General features: G+C 43.1%; 2 protein-coding genes across 33 annotated transcripts in view; one reads left to right on the top strand and one right to left on the bottom strand.

The window, feature by feature from the left end:
- FNBP1 (formin binding protein 1) overlaps nt 1-9,291 on the top strand; it is a 162,190-nt gene extending 152,899 nt beyond the window's left edge. For 22 of the 23 annotated variants that reach the window (XM_077835597.1, XM_077835584.1, XM_077835588.1 and 19 more), the window contains one exon: nt 304-5,790. In XM_077835597.1, the coding sequence (XP_077691723.1) occupies nt 304-482 (179 nt within the window). In that variant the 3' untranslated portion in view covers nt 483-5,790. Of the gene's footprint in view, nt 1-303; nt 5,791-5,810 lie in introns of those variants that run through there. The other variant, XM_077835577.1, reaches the window with a different exon arrangement.
- A 6,066-nt stretch (nt 9,292-15,357) lies between these two features.
- USP20 (ubiquitin specific peptidase 20) overlaps nt 15,358-17,235 on the bottom strand; it is a 37,572-nt gene continuing 35,694 nt past the window's right edge. For 7 of the 10 annotated variants that reach the window (XM_077835567.1, XM_077835572.1, XM_077835570.1 and 4 more), the window contains one exon: nt 15,359-17,222. The gene's annotated coding sequence lies outside the window, so the exon portion shown is untranslated. Of the gene's footprint in view, nt 17,223-17,235 lie in introns of all 10 variants that reach the window. The other 3 variants (XR_013348148.1, XR_013348149.1, XR_013348147.1) reach the window with 2 other exon arrangements.

Genomic DNA, 17,235 nt, shown 5'->3' with positions numbered 1-17,235 from the left:
TAACAGCAAAGGCTAAATATTCAATACTAATTAAAAGATATTCAGTGGAGGCCCAATTTCATGGCGCACTTGTGTCTACTTGTTGATTGTACTGAAATTTTCTATTACAGGTCTGATGTCAGGGTCGCATTCTTCTGGTTCTTTGAATACATGCTGTTCTCTCCCAATTATTGCTGTCTTATTCATGCTGCTCATGCTTAAAGGAGGGTATATTTCAGTACCATTGCTGAGCTTGCCACAATCGGGTCTGTATGTTCTCCTGTGGACAGGAAATCCTAAACTACTGTATACTCTGTATCTCAGGTCAGAATGAAGGCACAATTTCAGTAACAGAAGGTGAAATGCTCTATGTAATAGAGGAAGACAAAGGCGATGGGTGGACGCGAATCCGGAGGAATGAAGATGAGGAAGGTTATGTCCCAACATCCTATGTCGAAGTCTATTTGGACAAAAATGCCAAAGGTGCTATGACTTACATTTAATATCCTTTTTATTACTTTGCTTGCTTTCACAGGGACATCCCACCCTGAAACTGTTCTATGATGCAGATGGAGCCTTTTAAAGGACTACATAATGCCACAAAGTGCATTATTTCATACTCTTAACTAACAGACTCCTATGACTTTATACACTGTGATTTAGATTGGTCCGATAAGAAGATACTGAGTGGGATAAAACTGTTACAATAGGGGGATACCCAGCCTTCTCTGGCTGAGCCAGCCTTCCGTGGATAGAGCTCAGTTCCTGCCAATATACCACCCAGTTCAAGGTGGGGAATATAAGGCCATTCTGAGTAACTGTGTGTCTTCTCTAGCTATCCAGCTGATACTTCATAGTGACATTTCAGCCATAGTCAGGAGTATGCTATTTGTTGCAAACTGACTCTGTGAAATGTTATACGTGAAATGTTATACATGAAATAATTAGGGTGCTGTTTGTCTTTCAATGTGGCAGCTTTTCAGAGCCTAATCTACTCTCTGTGGGCCATGTAAATGGAGGCAAGGATCATCATTTAGTTTGTTAGTATTTATGGGAAGGAGAAGCGTGTCTATCAAAAATGTAACCACAAAATACCCTACCATCCTTGGTAGATCAAGAGAATGGTGGTATTCACTCGAATTCCCCTCTCCATCGTTGCAGTTCAGAAAATTCTCTTTCAGGCATATGTTGTTACTACGGATGCACGGCACAGTTAGCTATTTCATCCTCTGCTCCACGTACAATCAATGGAATATTTCAGAGCCTGGATTCATGCCTTTTATTGTTCTGTTTCCCTTGTCGCTATTTACCCCTCATGACTGAGGGTCCGTGTTGTGTAAGTGAAAAGCATGTGCATGTAATCAGGGTATGTGTCTGCTGCTCCTTGCAAGTATCTCCCTGCTGATCGAGTCCAGTGAGCAAACAAAGAGGTTCCATCGCTGCGGGAGTGACATCCTGTTTCAAGTCAGGAAGATTTTGAAGTTCACTGTTAAATAGTGCATGGATTTTTCAGTCATTTAATCCTGCAAGTTGTCATCTTCTTTCATAGAGTCTAAGCATTCTCTGTGCACCAAGTCTTTTTGTCCCTTTTAAAAGGGAGATGTAACTGTCATGCTGGACTTCAGGCAATAGAAATAGAGACGCTTCCTGCACAAAATCACACAACTTTATTAATTCACTTTTCTTTGGTTCAGTATTAAGCAATGTAGTACCATGCATGTCCTTTTGAAATGACAGCCTGGATTATTGTTTGATCGTGCCATAATCCAGAGGTCTTCTGTTTGCACTGGCAAAGATAGGATCAGTTGGATCCCTTTCTTCGCCAAGATAGTCTGTGCGGAAAACTCAGCATCCTGGATCTTCTCATTACCCTTGTAAAGTGGTATACAACTGAATGAAAGTACTGCCTATTCCATATACAGGGAAGGGCAGAAAGCTCAGCATCAGATATTCCATCATTACCCTTGTGCTGTCTGGTATGGAGACTACCTGCAAGCAGTGCCTGCTCCATGCACAGTGGTCATTGCAAGTCCAGGCTTAATTTTTGCAAAATTCCCTGTTGTCCAACAGGGCCAACAGAAACTGATAGGTTACTACATTTAAAAAACCCACCTTGAAATAACAATTGTTCACCCCTCCCCTTGAATACTCTGGCATGCGTAGACATCAGCAGAGCAGTTTGTGAAGTCAGCTGCTCAGGAGCAGAGCAGCAGGCTTGGTGGGATATGCCTCAGAGCATAACTATGTGTCTAAGGGCAGGGTGAAACACCTATATTGACTGAAACCAGCAAAAGCAAGAACCTTGTTAATAAAGGCTGCCACTTTGTCTTTAGCTCACCCCAATGTATGAGGCTATTGAAGGGATCCCCCGGTCCTAGGACACAGTTGGCACCTAGCAAAGGATCTAGTACACTGGTGGCATTGTGCAAATAGTAATAATAACCCTGTATCATCTTGCATATCATATGTGCAGTGTGCTACACAGGAATTAGCCTGTGGCCATTTGTTTGACTCAAATTTTTTAAGTTTCCTTGTTTTTTTTTTCTAATGATCTTTGAGTGTTTTCTGTAAAGAAAATAGACATGCAGTTTCAATAAACAAACAGTACAAAGTCATGTGCAGATAAACAAGCTGTAATATGCAGTAAAAGTACAATTTAAGGCCCATATCCTCAGAGACATTTAAGCTTCTAACATCCAGTGGTTTCAATGGAAGTCAGGAGCCTAAACACCTTGGAGGATCTGGGCCTAATTCATTTCCTTGATTTGGTTAAAATCTATAAAAAGAACCTCCCTTAAAAATGGTTGTTAAGATATCAAACTTAAGTGTTTCAAGGAACTTTCAGTAGGTTTAAAAAACAAAGCAGGCCCACTAGACTTGGGGTACTATCTCATTTGGATCTAATACTATATCAGTGGAAGCATTTGCATTTGTCCATTGAAGAAGAATTAAAATGAAAAATACAACTGACCCATAAACTAAAGTCCTTACAAGTTTTTGCAGCATTTTTCTTCTTGTGCATAAGGCGAATGGGTAGCAAATACCTCTAAATGTTAGTTAAACAAAGTGAAATTAGGCTGATTTCACACCAAATGAGTAAATTTTGTTACACCTACAGCTAACAGACTGGGAACCTGAAAAAGGCCCAATTCTGTGACCCTTACACAAATAGCCCCATTGAACTCAATGGGACTGCTTGTGTGAGTAAGGGCTATTTACTAAGTTTAAAATGGTAGCCAGCAAAAGAAAGTTGAGCAAACCCTATGTCAAAAGGAACAGTAATATTTATCTTGTTTGCTTTTTCCAGATGTGTACACATCACTTCAGAAAATCCCTGAGTAGGTTTGCATAGGCCTGTTCTCCTTTTGTTCTGCTGATTTGATTCTTCAATTATTTTAAGAGGTGCATTTCAGAAGGTTTTCTTTAAAAGAGATGAATCCACGTGCCCTGTCAATGAATGACCATTTGTTAGGTGCAGTTCATTCAGCCCTTGAAACTAAAGGCTCATCGTTTCCAGTGAGGGTTTTGGCTCAGTTCTGTGGAATAGTTGTAGACAATATTCCCATCCCTCTGTAATATAATTTAAAAGAATGATACACAGTAATCCATTTTCCTTGTGGTGCACACATGCAGCTTCCGTTAATGCTAGATACTTACATGTGCAAACTAGGAATTGAATATATTGGCTATAAACCCCCATGTTTCAGGGATTCTTATTGGGGGGTCAGGAATAAAATTCCTCTTTTGGAAGGTTATCCTGTAACTGCCTGCTGCAGGGTTTCTTGCATCTTCTTCTGAAGTATCTGGAGCTATTGGATACTAGACTAGTAGGACCTCTGGTCTGATCCAGTCTGGCAATTCCTGCATTTTTAGAAATTGTACCTCCTAGTCCACTTAGGAGCAAAACTGTCTTTCTTTGAGTAATGCTGTGAGATAAAGATTGATAATCAAAAGAAGTTACATAAAATTACCCTCTTAATATTAGAGTAATTTCCCGCTGCTCCCAACAAACATGCCCTGTTCACTTCCTCTAGAAATATTGGCTGTTAGAATGACACACAATGAACAGAGCCTGTTTCAGAGGTTTTATTTCTTGAAACAAATGCTGGGGCCACAGTCTGATTAGTATTTCAGTCGCCTTGCTACTGTTGGTTCCATTCTCCCCACTGTATGTATATAAATCGATCAACAGCTCTAGGAGTCTGGCTTGGTTGCAGCTCTGCTGTTTGTTCACCACAACTGTAACCCAGGTGCTTGATTTTTTTTTTTTTTTTTTAACCACACCGAGGCACTTTTTATCTAGGCTATACAATATGATTTCTTAACGCTTGCCAAAATGTTTAGGAGACAGTAATTATGAACCAGATTATAACATCTTTTTTAGTTTAATTCCTTTTGTTAAATATATGTCCATAATGCTCCCCATAAAAAGAATAATTTGTATATAATGTAACTTAATAACTAAAGGTACTTGAATTTTGATTTTTTTATATATATATATATATATATATTAAAAGCGGTTTTATTTGCTGTTCTATTGTTTAACCCAATTTTTGTTTTGATAACCATTGAATAAGACAAAATCTTGTTAAGTCGATAACTTTTTTGTGTGTTTCCTGCTGCCTGCTTCTGATGGGACTTTTATAGAAACTTCTGTTCTGTGTTAAAGTTTGTTACATCTGGTCAATATGATTGTTCCTTTTCTATTCTTATTCTTTAAAGAAAACTCATCTACTGGGTGAGGGTCTCTCCCCGTAGCTAGCTGTACTATCATCTCTTCCTCTAATAAACATATTTTCTCATTCTTGTGGGGTTTTCTAATGATTATTCACATAAGCAGATTACCTGCTCTGATGCAAAACAAATGGTCCGAACCCTCCCTTTGTCTACTGCTGACTCAGAAAAGCACTTCATTAACAGTAAGGATGTGATTACATTTTAAGAAAGAGCTCACACTGCAGTGTGGTTAATATGTTACCTTTCTCTTCTTATTTTTCCTTTTCTTTATGAAAATTAGAGACAGGCTTGAACCATAATTTCAAATTCAAATGTGCTCCCATATATGGGGGAATTCATCCTTTGTCCTTCCGTCTAATGGGCCAAACCAAAAACCCTGGAACAGAACACCCTTGAACTTTGGGGACAATTTGGGCCTGGGCCAGAAGTATGTGCTTACAAGAATATAACTTCCCATATGTTTATGAGCTAGGAATGTTTGCATCCCTCCTGTTTCTTTCTTGACTTCCCATCAAGATGAAGGGTCTTGATTGCTTATTGCTTGATGAACAATCAGCTTTCTTTGGATGAGTGTATTCTAATCACTGCAAAATGCCTTACCCAGATATAAAAATATTTACCCTGATAGCCTTCCCCAGTAGTTCATTGTCACTGGGAGCTGTAGTCTGACCAAATCCACCCACTGGTTCCCTGCAGATACAAGAAGCTAATTGTTTCATCTGGTGTAAACAATTCAGATTCCCACTGGTGGGGAACCATTCTTGAATTTTGCACCCTGCATGGTCACCAGAGGAGAGCTGTGCTCAAGGTGAAGCTCTTGCCTGAGGGAGGGGATCACCGGGGGTCGAGTTACTTTCATTTTCAAGGAGAAAATACACTTCATGGTGGCTGGCCCTGAACAAGGAGGGTTGCTTCTGGCCAAAGGGAATCCCTGACTTAGAACTGCTCTTAACCCTTTCATGATGCAGTCTGATAAATGCTCGTGGTGCTGTCTTTCCCCTTTAACCTCCCCCAAGCAGTGCCACACTCAGGCGAGCCCTTCCTCCTGCCTCTTTCTAACCCAAGTCTCTTTCTTTTTGTCTCTTATGTTTTAGATTCCTAAAGGTGTTTGTGCTGGTGCAAGAACCTGGGGCGAGCTTGTCACAGAAGGAGAAACAAATGGTCTGTTTACCCTGCAGACAGTTAAAATTCACCCATATAAACAGACTCCTGGTCTGGTCTGGAGGTAGCACTTGAAAAAACTGAAATCTAAATTCCATCCCAACATTACTCAGCCGCTTGCTCTTTTTTATGGCATGTTACTTGTGGCTCAGACTAACTTATTGACATTCCCCATTGTTCTGCCAACTGGGCATTGCTCTTCCGTAGAGCATAAACAACAAGCCCCACCCACCCCACCACCACCTTCCCCACAACCAGACAGAAATGGCTGGCTGCACTTGGATGCAAAGGGTAACCAGAGAATCCCATGCATGTGCCAGTTGGGATTCTATCCTCCTGTGGCCCTCAGTCCATCTGACTGTATGCACTGGTCCATCAGCATTTCACATGGTGCCTTTAGCGCTAATCCTGCAGGTAGGCTCATCAGACAGCTAGGGAAAGAGGTACATACAAGTGGAAAGCCAGTTACAGGAACAATATGACAGCAGCTGGACTGACCCCTGAATTTGATTGTTAAATTTTACACACCCATTATTCAATATTACACCTTCCCCGAAAGGTCCCAAATGTCAATCAGCTTTTTTACTTTTTAAAAATGGCTGGTGCTTCCTCAAAGAGTTCAATCCCCATGGGCTTTGCTGTGTCCTGCCAGCCTAGCAACTCGTGAATGTATGCTTGCTTTCCGGCTCACTTTCACACACAAACACACACAAAGGCATTTTGGTTTGAAGCCACCTTTCCCCCATCACCAAGACCTCCATTTGAATCTTGTTTCAGCCTGCATGCTCGCCCTGTCGCCTTGCCTGCGCATACCTTCCTAAGGGTCACATCACTTTGCAGCTCATTGTTCTTAATCTCTTTCCAGTTTTTTAGCATTTCAGACCTGCCTTCTCCTTTTGCATGAGCTCCTGTGCACTCTCATCAGTGTGTTTGAACAGCAGAAATTGCATTTAAAAAAAAACAACAACGCTGCATTTCCCTCCCCTCCTCCCTCTTGCCACAGACTGGACCTTTGCTCAGGCATTTCAGACAGGAATTTGGACTTATCCATCTTCAAGTATCAACCATCCTGTTGTCCTGTGATCTTATTTAAAGGAGAAACATTTTGATGGCGGTGCTGTACCTTGTCCCCAATCTAGTGCAGAGGAAGTTATGCTGCTTCCAAATATCAAGTGATCTGAAGCTAAACTCCCTAGAGAGGGGTTAGATTGCTTTCTAAGCTCCTAAAACTATGAAATTCTCGCGCTTCTCCTCCCAAAATCTTCACATTACTAGGCTAGTGCAGTAATCATATACGTCCTCAAACCTTGTCTAACAGCAGCCAGTGAGTAATAAGAACAGCTTTCCAAGGCCTGTCTGAGTAGTTGGGGAAAATCCCCAGCTCTTTAGAAATATCCTGGATTTTTTGTAAAAGGCCCAGAATAAGAGAGAATTCAAATGGATGCCATCATGGCTAGTGGCTCTAAAATGAGCCTGTCAGTTTTGGTTTGCAGGCAGGCCTGTGCGTGTTGTAATGCTGTCCCCTGTCCTTGTGGGCAGGGACAATATGAAAATATAGCATCCAGGAATTGTTCACCCTTTATGTAGGGTATCACCTAGCTCTTCCCATCTTAGGATGAGGTCGTTGTCTTTAAGGTAGTTAAATGTTGTGTTCACAACTTGGTCCCTCTTAAAATAATAATAAAAAAAACTTATATTTTTAATAGCAGAGAGTCCTTCACTTCTACAGTTGTTAATGCTTCATCATGCTTAATAACTATAAGCCTCAGCAAGCAAGAAGACACTTTTTTTTGGAATCAAGTTAACATAGATCAGGAGGCTGCATTGTCTAAGCAGATGGTACAAACTCAGAAACCTCTGAAGCCCTTCAGCTGCAATCTGTTATCACAGTCTGAAGGGTCAAAATCAGCTAAACTGCCATCCATACCACCGCTGTTACTGCCTTTGCTTAGCTCTTTAGATCCGCAAGCCTTCGATACCAGAATAAAATCCACCACGTACACAGTTTGCTCTTATAACTTCATATGCAGAACTGTGACGTACGTGTGTGAGGATTCTGTTGCATTTTCAAGATCAGCATATCTCCTATCGGGATCTAAATGGTTAAGCAGCCAACAGGCGTGCAAATATCTACAAATATTTTTAGCTGCAGTATTTATTCCTGTGTGTCTGATGCACTGTTGAATCAGCAGCTAGATCAGCTGACTTTCACCCTTTTTTGTGCCATCTATGTAAAAATGAGAGAGTTTCTTTTATATATTTAATCTAGGTGGACAGTATATTATTGTCGGCCTCTGTGGAACATTTGAACTATTCCAATGTCAGTGTTGCTACATAGTGCTTTAGAAGGAGCGTTAGCTTTGCCCATGCCAACTGATTTTCTTTGAAAGGGATATATTAGAAGACTATCTGTGGAGTTTTTATAAACCTGCTGCCCCATTTCAGAAAGCCTGGACCTTAAACCTGCTAAACCCAGGGTTGTGAGTTCAATCCTTGTAGGGGGCCATTTAGGGATCTGGGGCAAAAATTGGGGATTGGTCCTGCTTTGAGCAGGGGGTTGGACTAGATGACCTCGTGAGGTCCCTTCCAACCCTGATATTCTATGATCTGATGAGAAGGAAACAATTACCACCAGTCAGGTACTATAGTTTAGATCTTTCTTCTGCTGTGTGTATTCAGCATTAGAAGTAGGTAAGGGATAGAGTTTAACTTTAAAAACAAACAACTGAGACAGACTAAACATATGACTTATATAGTGTTGTTGTAGCTGTGTTGGTCCCAGGTTATTAGACATAGGTGGGTGAACAAAAGCTCCATGTAAGCTTGAAAGCTTGTCTGTCCAATAAAAGCTATTACCTCACCCACCTTGTCTTGCTAAACATATGACTGGTTTATAAAAACTTTGCTTGAATTTACTAAGCTCACACAGAAAAAGTGTGATTGAACACTCTATGAAATGGAATCTCACCGTTGTCCCCAGCAAAAGTGTTTCTAATGCCCTTTCTTAACATCTGTAAATACAGAAGAAAAGAAACATATCCATTGATACTGAAAGTTGTGTTTAATGCTGAGTATTTTTCAAAAGTTCTTTTTGGTTTGATGCATATTGATTCTTTTTTCCTGCTTGAAGTGTCAAAAGACTTAAAAGAAGCCAAATTATATTTTAACATGATGCTGAGCACTTTTTTAATTTGTGTGTGTGTGTGCGTGTGTGTTTGCGCACTGAATTCTAGCTCTTGGTGGCATCTCAGTGTTGTGATTTCCTTGCCAATGTAAAAGGTTCTGGTGTTGCCCATTCATTTCTGGAGACAGAATTCAAGCAAATAAAGTGCTTCCATTGGAAAGCGAATATTGACCTTGTAACCATGAATGAAAACTCATCTACATATTTAAATAAACCTTTAATTCCAGACATGCTATTTCATTTAACCCTCTTAATCATGTAGGGGATGCAAGCAAAGCTGTCCTAATTGTTTCACAAAAAAGGGTCCATACCCACCTGGCCACTCACTGCTGCTATAATTGGCCGGGCTATTCTATCTGTAGTGACACATCTGCCATTACCACATACACCTGCAGATGGGAACTCCACTCTGTGTTACTTCGCAGTGTAACCAAATATAAATCACAAGCTTGGAACTCTGCCTATTTCTTCTTCCTCCGCATTCTCAGTGAATTGCTGGATGCTTTCTAATTTTTATATTCAACGGCAACATGTCTTGGCAAATGAGGAGAAACAAATCTGTTTGAGTGTGATGTTTGTGTCTAGTTGCTGTAATCCGTGGGATGGTGAAGGAACACTTTTACTCATGGTACTTGAATTTTTACATCACACGGGGGGGTTTAGGCACCATTTGGCATTTAATTGTGCTGACAGCAGGAAGAACATTGCCTAGGATGAAGATGGCTTAAATGTTTTCTCTCCAGTGGGTCAGTTGGAGAAGCTGATACTTTGTCAAACTTTTACCTTTTGGGCTGGAATTTGTATAGCTATCAGTCTTAGAATGGGGATTTTGGGAAGCTTGCAGAAACCGTTCAGTCATTTGAGAAGAGGAAAACTACAGTTATGCTGGTCGGAAAAATGTTTGTTTGCATACCTCCTTTTTTTTTTTTTTTTTTTTTTTTTTTTTTTTTTTAAGTGGCAGATGCTGAGAACTTCATAGACTCATAGACTTTAAGGTCAGTAGGGACCATTATGATCGTCTAGTCTGACCTGCACAACCCAGGCCACAGAATCTCACCCACCCATTCCTGAAACAAACCCCTGACCTATGTCTGAGCTACTGAAGTCCTCAAATCGTGGTTTAAAGACTTCAAGGTGCAGAGAATCCTCCAGCAAGTGACCTGTGCCCCACGCTACAGAGGAAGGCGAAAAACCCCCAGGGCCTCTTGCCAATCTGCCCTGGAAGAAAATTCCTTCCTGACCCCAAGTATGGCGATCAGCTAAACCCTGAGCATATGGGCAAGACTCACCAGCCAGACACCCAGGAAAGAATTCTCTGGAGTAACTCAGATCCCACCCTATCTAGCATCCATTACAGGTCATTGGGCGTATTTACCGCTAATAGTCAAAGATCAATTAATTGGCAAAATTAAGCTATCCCATCATACTTGAAATTCGACAGGGACAGATGTTTAAAGGTATGAGGTATGGCTACACTGAGCCTTGCAATACCTACCTGATTTAGGAGCCTACATCTCATTTCCAAAATTTCAACTCCTGAAGCAGTTAGGCGCGACCATGCCCAAATACCTTTAGAAATCTGGCCCATAGGCACTGAGGCATAGCTGTGCCTTTCAGCGGCCCAGTGAAAAGTCTGGTTGATTTAACTGCTTTGAAGGTCTGGAAAAGGTACTTTGCACGTGAACACTAGTTTATATAGAACAGAACTAAACTTGTCACTGCTCTGCTGCCATAGCCTGTGCATCTGTAACTGTATGGACATTGCCACTGAATGGAGGATCTCTCAGCACTGAATTTGCACATGTGGGAAAGAAGGGTGAGTGGAATAAGTTTTATGATGTGAGTATTTATGGGATAGAAATTGGACTGGTGTAAGTGGAAGCAAGCAGGAATCCAATCTCAGGCCCCAGCTGCCCTTGCCTCCTTGTGTACGGTACCATCCGTCACATGGTGGAATTTTTGATCATTTTCCTTTTAAAAACAACGAAATTCCATCCAAAAACCATTAAGCCTGTTATGGCTGCAAAGTGACTCAAAAATCTGTATATTTCTACACTGCCTGTGCATCTTTAACTCTGCCCACTTGTGCAGCTACAGTGCTGTGCACGCTTCATTTACACAAGCAGAGCGTATTTTTCCCCATAAAAGCCCTGGCCTCATTCCATGCACAGGTTGGATGGTAAATAAAGCTGGGTCCAGAAAGGTGCTGCCTTATTCACTCTAGAATTTGAATGGGGTATAATGGATGAGATGGAGGTGAGGTGTTAAGTGGCAGGAGTCCACAGGGCCCCTGCCTCACTGAATTCAGAGCTTGCACGGTACACAGTAGAGAAGACAAGGGAGGCCAGTATGTGAGGATAAAAAATAAAAATAAAGCTGCTGCACTAACTGCACATTCATGAGTCACACTGAATACGGAAGAGGGGCCTGTGCTGACATGAAGATGGTCTTGTAATGCATACACATAAGGGGCAGAGTTAAGGGTGCATGAGTACAAACCAGCTCTTGATTTACAAACTTCACATTTTAATGACTTTTGTATAGAAGGAGCTAGTGGAAACGGCAATAATGTGTTCAAGGTAGGATCACTCCACCCTCTTAACTTCTTTTTGAAGATGAGCTCAGCTGCTGGTAACTAGAACATGATCTTCTAGCATCTGGACTGCTGGTTCCCCCTTCTGCAAATAGTTTCTCTATCACTGCTTCAGAGAAACAGCCTTGAATTTAAGATGTTAACCTCTGTTACTGTACAAAACACAGGGCAGTGCATGCTAGGTCTCTGTACAGGGAATGTAAGAGCAGGGACGACTAGCCCCTGAATAGAGAGAGAAGAAATCTCCCCCAACTATGTGGTAGCAAATATTTATGCCTGATGTAAAGCAGCAGTATTTCTGGCAATTGTGAATGCTGCCATCTGCTGGTGAATTAAAGGTTGGGCTATACAGGCCACCCCAGCTGACTTTGAAACGCTAGTGGCCTTTCAGCTGTAGCCCGGATCAAGTTGTCTACTTTTAAGATTTTCCTTGGCTTGAGGATACCAGCCTGAAACATCCTTTGCTCCTGTTTCCTCTTCATAACTTGAATCTGCTACTGCTCACTGCATCATTCACCATAAAACTGAGTAGCTCCTTGCAGGCTTTCCGTTACCGCTGCCACTCGCCCCTGTGCACTGAAATCAACCTCCTCCAGGAGCCAAGGAGCTTTGCTATTACATAGCTCACATGCAGAGCGAAGCTGAGTAGCAGCATCGGGCTCATCGTTGCAAACGGAGGAGGGAGTAATAGCATCTGCCCAACGCAGCCAGCTGTTGACTTATTTTTTTAAGAGTCCAGACCTTTATTTACAGCTGGACTCCTCTGTTACTTTTAGAAGTTCAGCTGTTTTTGTTTGTCAGCAGCACCAAGGAGCCCTGGCCAACCAGAGGTCAGTGATATTTATTTATTATCATCATCCAGTAGATAGGGTCAGGTGCCGTCAACAAGAGACCATAAAACTACAGCGGCTGTTCTTACAGCCAGGAATGTGGAAGGCAGCAGGAAGGAATGGTCAGAGCTGCACCTTTGTTCTCCTTCATTATTAGAGAAATGGAGCAAGGGTCATAGTGAGGACCTGAAAAGGCACAGAGCTCAAGCCAAGCTACAAGCAGAGCAATAAACAATAGTCACACATTTAAAGATCCTCTTTTATTTTCATAGGCTGAATAGCATCAGGGAGGCATTGGACAGGGAGTGTGTGTGTAGGGGAGGCGTTGCAGCTGCTAATGATGGGCTAAAAACTGCCTCTAGAAAGCCTTGCCACTTAGCAGCAGAGAGGATGGGTTTGTTACCCTGTTTAATAACACGGGTAAGAGCCAGGAAAGAAGAAACATCATATCAGCTGACTGGAGAGCTTTTAATGGAAGGGCTGTTAGTCCATACAGTAAATGAACAGAGCCTTCTCTTTAACCTCACCTTGTGCAGGCCGCACTGAATTGGATAGCAGGAAAAAACGGGGAAGACTGTCTAGCAAGAGGGGGAACTGGCCATGAGGAAAGTCAGAGGTGGTTTGGATCAAATGGACAAACCGTGTCATGCTGAAGAACAGCTCCCAAGCCAGCTCTGCTACAGGTAGCAGTGACGGCTTTGGCCCAATAATTTTTCAGATACCTGCTACAAGAGTATCAGAACTTTGATCACACACCAGGTCTAAAGTCAAGGATGGCTGCACAATGTAGCTTTGAGTTTTGTTGTAAGTAGGAAGTGTAAGGGTTTTGTTCACGCAACAATGGAGATGTTTGTCTAGAAACAATCTAATCACAAGAAAGGGAAATACATCCTGATTACATCTTTTAGAAGGTCACAAACTGTCTAGTAATGTTAGCAACTACAGAACAAAGTTCATTTTCTGGTTATGAGTTTTGGAAGGGTGGCTGAGAGTTGGAAGACAAAAAGCTGTGTTTTTTCATTACCAACTACACACTAGATCCAGTTATTAGGACACTTCTGCCTCAAGCAAGTTCAGCAGTTTTACTTTTGATTAGTGCTACTCTAAAGTGAAAACAACATATTTGAGCCATTCAAGTTTACCGCTAAGACGAGCAGACACAGGCTGGTGGTACCACAATGCTTATGTAGGCTAGATCCAGGTGGCTGCACCACACCATGCCGCCAACACAGAGGTGGGAAGGAGGATTATCCCAGGGTAGAGCTCTCCAGTCACGAAGAGCGGTAATTATGCAACCCCTATAACTACCATCTGCAGGAGGGACGGGCTCCAGCCTTCTCTTCATGGTGCTGGATCCCCAGCTGCCATTATCAATTCTTGGAGCCACTGGCAGCTGGTGAAATTTAGTGCAATTTTAGGCTCCTCTAATTGATGCCAGGAAACAAGCTCGATTGAAAGAGCACAAAGATGATAAAGCCACCCTTGCACTCCCTCTCCTCTGTAGCACTGTGTGAGCCCCAGCCAAGAAGAATCTAACTCAGAAGATACAGCCCCGTTCTCTATAGGATGAGACTATTTGGCATTACTAGGGTGCAATTCACATTCATATCTGCCAAGATTAACTCCTAGGGTATTTGTGTGTCACATTTACAGCCCAGGATTGGCCAGTACTGTACAGTTTGTTTCAAGTAGCTACAGTTTTGTGCCTACTTCAACTGCAGAAGCATTTTCCTCCTAAATATTTGAGAATGTGAAATGCTCCCTTCTATCAGCAGTAAAGCAATGTCTGCAGGCTTCCAGAATGCTGCTGCTGGGACACTTACAGTTTACTCTGTACAGTCTCATGTAATGATCTTTCCACCACTAGAAGGCTCTTAGTTTAAGCCTTCCTCTAAGGAGCAGTCTGGAGTTTGTTTGGAACTGTTTCTAATACTGTGCGGCCATACCAAGCAGAGCACAACTGAAAACAAACTTTTCACAGTGGCAAGGCAGCTGTACAGTGTTTTCAGCCTCAGCCTGTATACCACCAGCTCCAATGGGTCAGTCGCCACCTCTTTACTCCAGAAAATACCCTCCGCAGTTCTGTAGGATTACGAGTTTAAATTTAAACATGAATTTTGTAGTGCTCAAGGAGACAAAGCTCCACTCTGTACTGGGTGTAGCACATGGGCAGAATGAGAGTTAACAGCATTTCTCCAAAAGATGATCCATTTCTACAGAACCCTCTGTGCTCAGTCTAAAGGCTGGAAGGAGTAATACTTGGCCTGCTGTGCAGTCCTGGGACCACTCTCTCTCACTTTATACCCACACTGCTGGGAGTGTTTTAGAGCACGGTGCACTTATATTCTGCTTCTCAGCCATAGCTCTCTAAGCACTTCACAATGGTAGGTCAGCCACCCAAGCTGTATCCCTAGCTCCAAAATGGGAATCAACTCACCGGGCGGTGCTAGTTTCTGCAAGCACTCCCTTAGCAATTATGAACAGGGAACGCACTGTCCTGCCAATAGGACAGCAGAGATCCAGCTAATGAGACTGTCCAAGAAAGAAGCCAGTAGCTGAGAATGTGTTCCTGATCTATTTTAGTGCACTGGTGCATGAAAGAGAGATCATTAATACACAGAGCCTTTCTGAGAAGCAGTTCCAAGTTAGTCTGAAAGACACAAGTGCCCTTGCTTGAATAAGTACCACTAAAGAGCATTCTGGTAGATGACAGAATCCAAGTGCCATCACGATTCAGTGGATCACACTGCTAAAGCCAGCTGGTGTTTAGAAGCGTTTGTCAAGGCAGGGACCCTTGGCAGCAGGAAACCTGGACTCTCACCACCACCATCAGCTGTGTACAACTTAGACAGGCCTCATGCACGCATAGGCAGCACTCATGCAACTTGTTGAATGCACGTGTATTTATTGTAACACAGCCTCAGCACAAAGTGTAATACTTGAGCACGGGAGTGTAATTACAATCTGTACAGCATCCTTTAGACAACACAGACACAAGATACAACATGCAGCCCTAGAGGCTCCACAATAGATTCAATGCTGGCTGCAGCAGCTAACAAAAAACAGCTTAAAACACTGAGAAATTCAACAATGGCTCGTTCTCTGACCCCCTCTGCTGCCTGGCTGGGTATAGACAAGGATCCAGGTAACCAAGACAGTAAAAGAAACACATTAAACCAGTTACAGGAAAAAATATTTTTAAACAAGAACTTGCTGTTTGCAGCAAACATTTGGTCTAAAAACCTGTGAAGGCCCCCTTTCAGGAACTCCCTCCCCCCACCTAGTTTCACTTCCCTGCAGTGAGACAAACAGCAGCCCCCTTCCACCTTTGTTCATCTTTTATGCTAGGAGTGTGTGGGCTTCCCAAGGCCACAGTCAGACGCTGGACCTGGGCTGATGAGGTGAATTCATTCTGTTCCCACCACCAGCGCCACTGTGACCATGCAGCGTGGCTCTCCTTCGAGACACCCTGCGAGGCTGGTCCAGGCACACTCGAGCTGGCCAGATAAGCCACGCCAGCCTCGTTCTGCCCTACACTCGGTGTGTCTCACTCAAGGGCTTGCAGAGCCCTTCCCAGAGCCATGCTGGATTTTGCAGCCACCTGACTGATTTACAGTGGGGCCAACTGCTAAATCCAGATCAGTCATTTTGAAAAGCAGCTTAGACATGAAAAATGGTGCTTGCCATTCTCCGTTCATCCTGCCCCTCCATCCCACCCCATTGCTTGGCGGCTGAATTAGCAGCAGGAGGTTGGGGTGCAAGGTATTCCCATTCATTAAATGAGCCACTGTACATACCAAACAAGATCTGCCCTAGAAAGCTAGAGCAAGCTCAGCACTGCATTGCATGTGGGAGTCTGGATGCTCGTTTGCAGGCAGCTTGGTTCAGTGAGGTCACCCGCACAGCTGGGGACTGTTCAGCCAGGCGCCTTCCCCAGTGGGACTGGAAAAGATTTAGTGTAAGTCAAAAGACAGACATTTTGGCACAGGTGGGTTAACACCAGGCTTCTTGCAAGTGAATGGCTTGGCTTAGAGGTTCTCCCTCACTCCTAATAGGCCCTTCCCCTCTCCTCAGGCCCCTGGGTGCAGGGCTGGGCCGGGCAGCAGTGTTTGGAGAGCAGAATATGGAGATGTTACATTCTGTAGCTATGAAACGGAGGCAGGGGAACATAATCTAGGCCAAACCAAGACCCTTGGCACTTGCTGCAGAACTGACCTCTGTCCAGCCTCCACCACTCGAATGGAGTCTGACTGGTTAACACCTTTGATTTTAAGCAACTCGTAACAGAGCCCTGCATGCCTGGTACTTGTCCACAGCTACAAGGCTACCGGGAACTAGCACAAATGGAAATGGCACAGTGGGAAGCCAGTGTGGAGCTGCTACTCGACTTCCCACCTTCTTCACCAAGAACACGCAGAACCGCTGAACGCAGATGCAGGCAGCACGGGGTCACAAACACATGGCTGACAGTGGACGAGAAATGGTCTCTCTGCTGTAATTGGGGCTGCAAGAACTAGAACAAGAGCAAATCGTGGAGGACGCTTGTCACTTGTGCACCAGCAGAACAAAACAAAGGCTACAAGCCCTTGTGGCTTTAACCAGCTTCAAACAAGCTCGGGTTTCTCTAGGCGCAACGTTACTCACTGTGAACAAAACAATGTCTCTTCTTTATACATTTGACTTCCAAAAAAAGTGCTCAGAACTGCTCCGGAGGAGCGAAGTTAGGGCCAAGCGCCACCTGCAAAGGAGCA

Source organism: Eretmochelys imbricata, chromosome 16, assembly GCF_965152235.1.
Source record: "Eretmochelys imbricata isolate rEreImb1 chromosome 16, rEreImb1.hap1, whole genome shotgun sequence".
Taxonomy (NCBI): domain Eukaryota; kingdom Metazoa; phylum Chordata; order Testudines; family Cheloniidae; genus Eretmochelys; species Eretmochelys imbricata.
The sequence above is the reverse complement of the archived record's forward strand: the minus strand, read 5'-3'. Positions and strand labels throughout refer to the sequence as shown.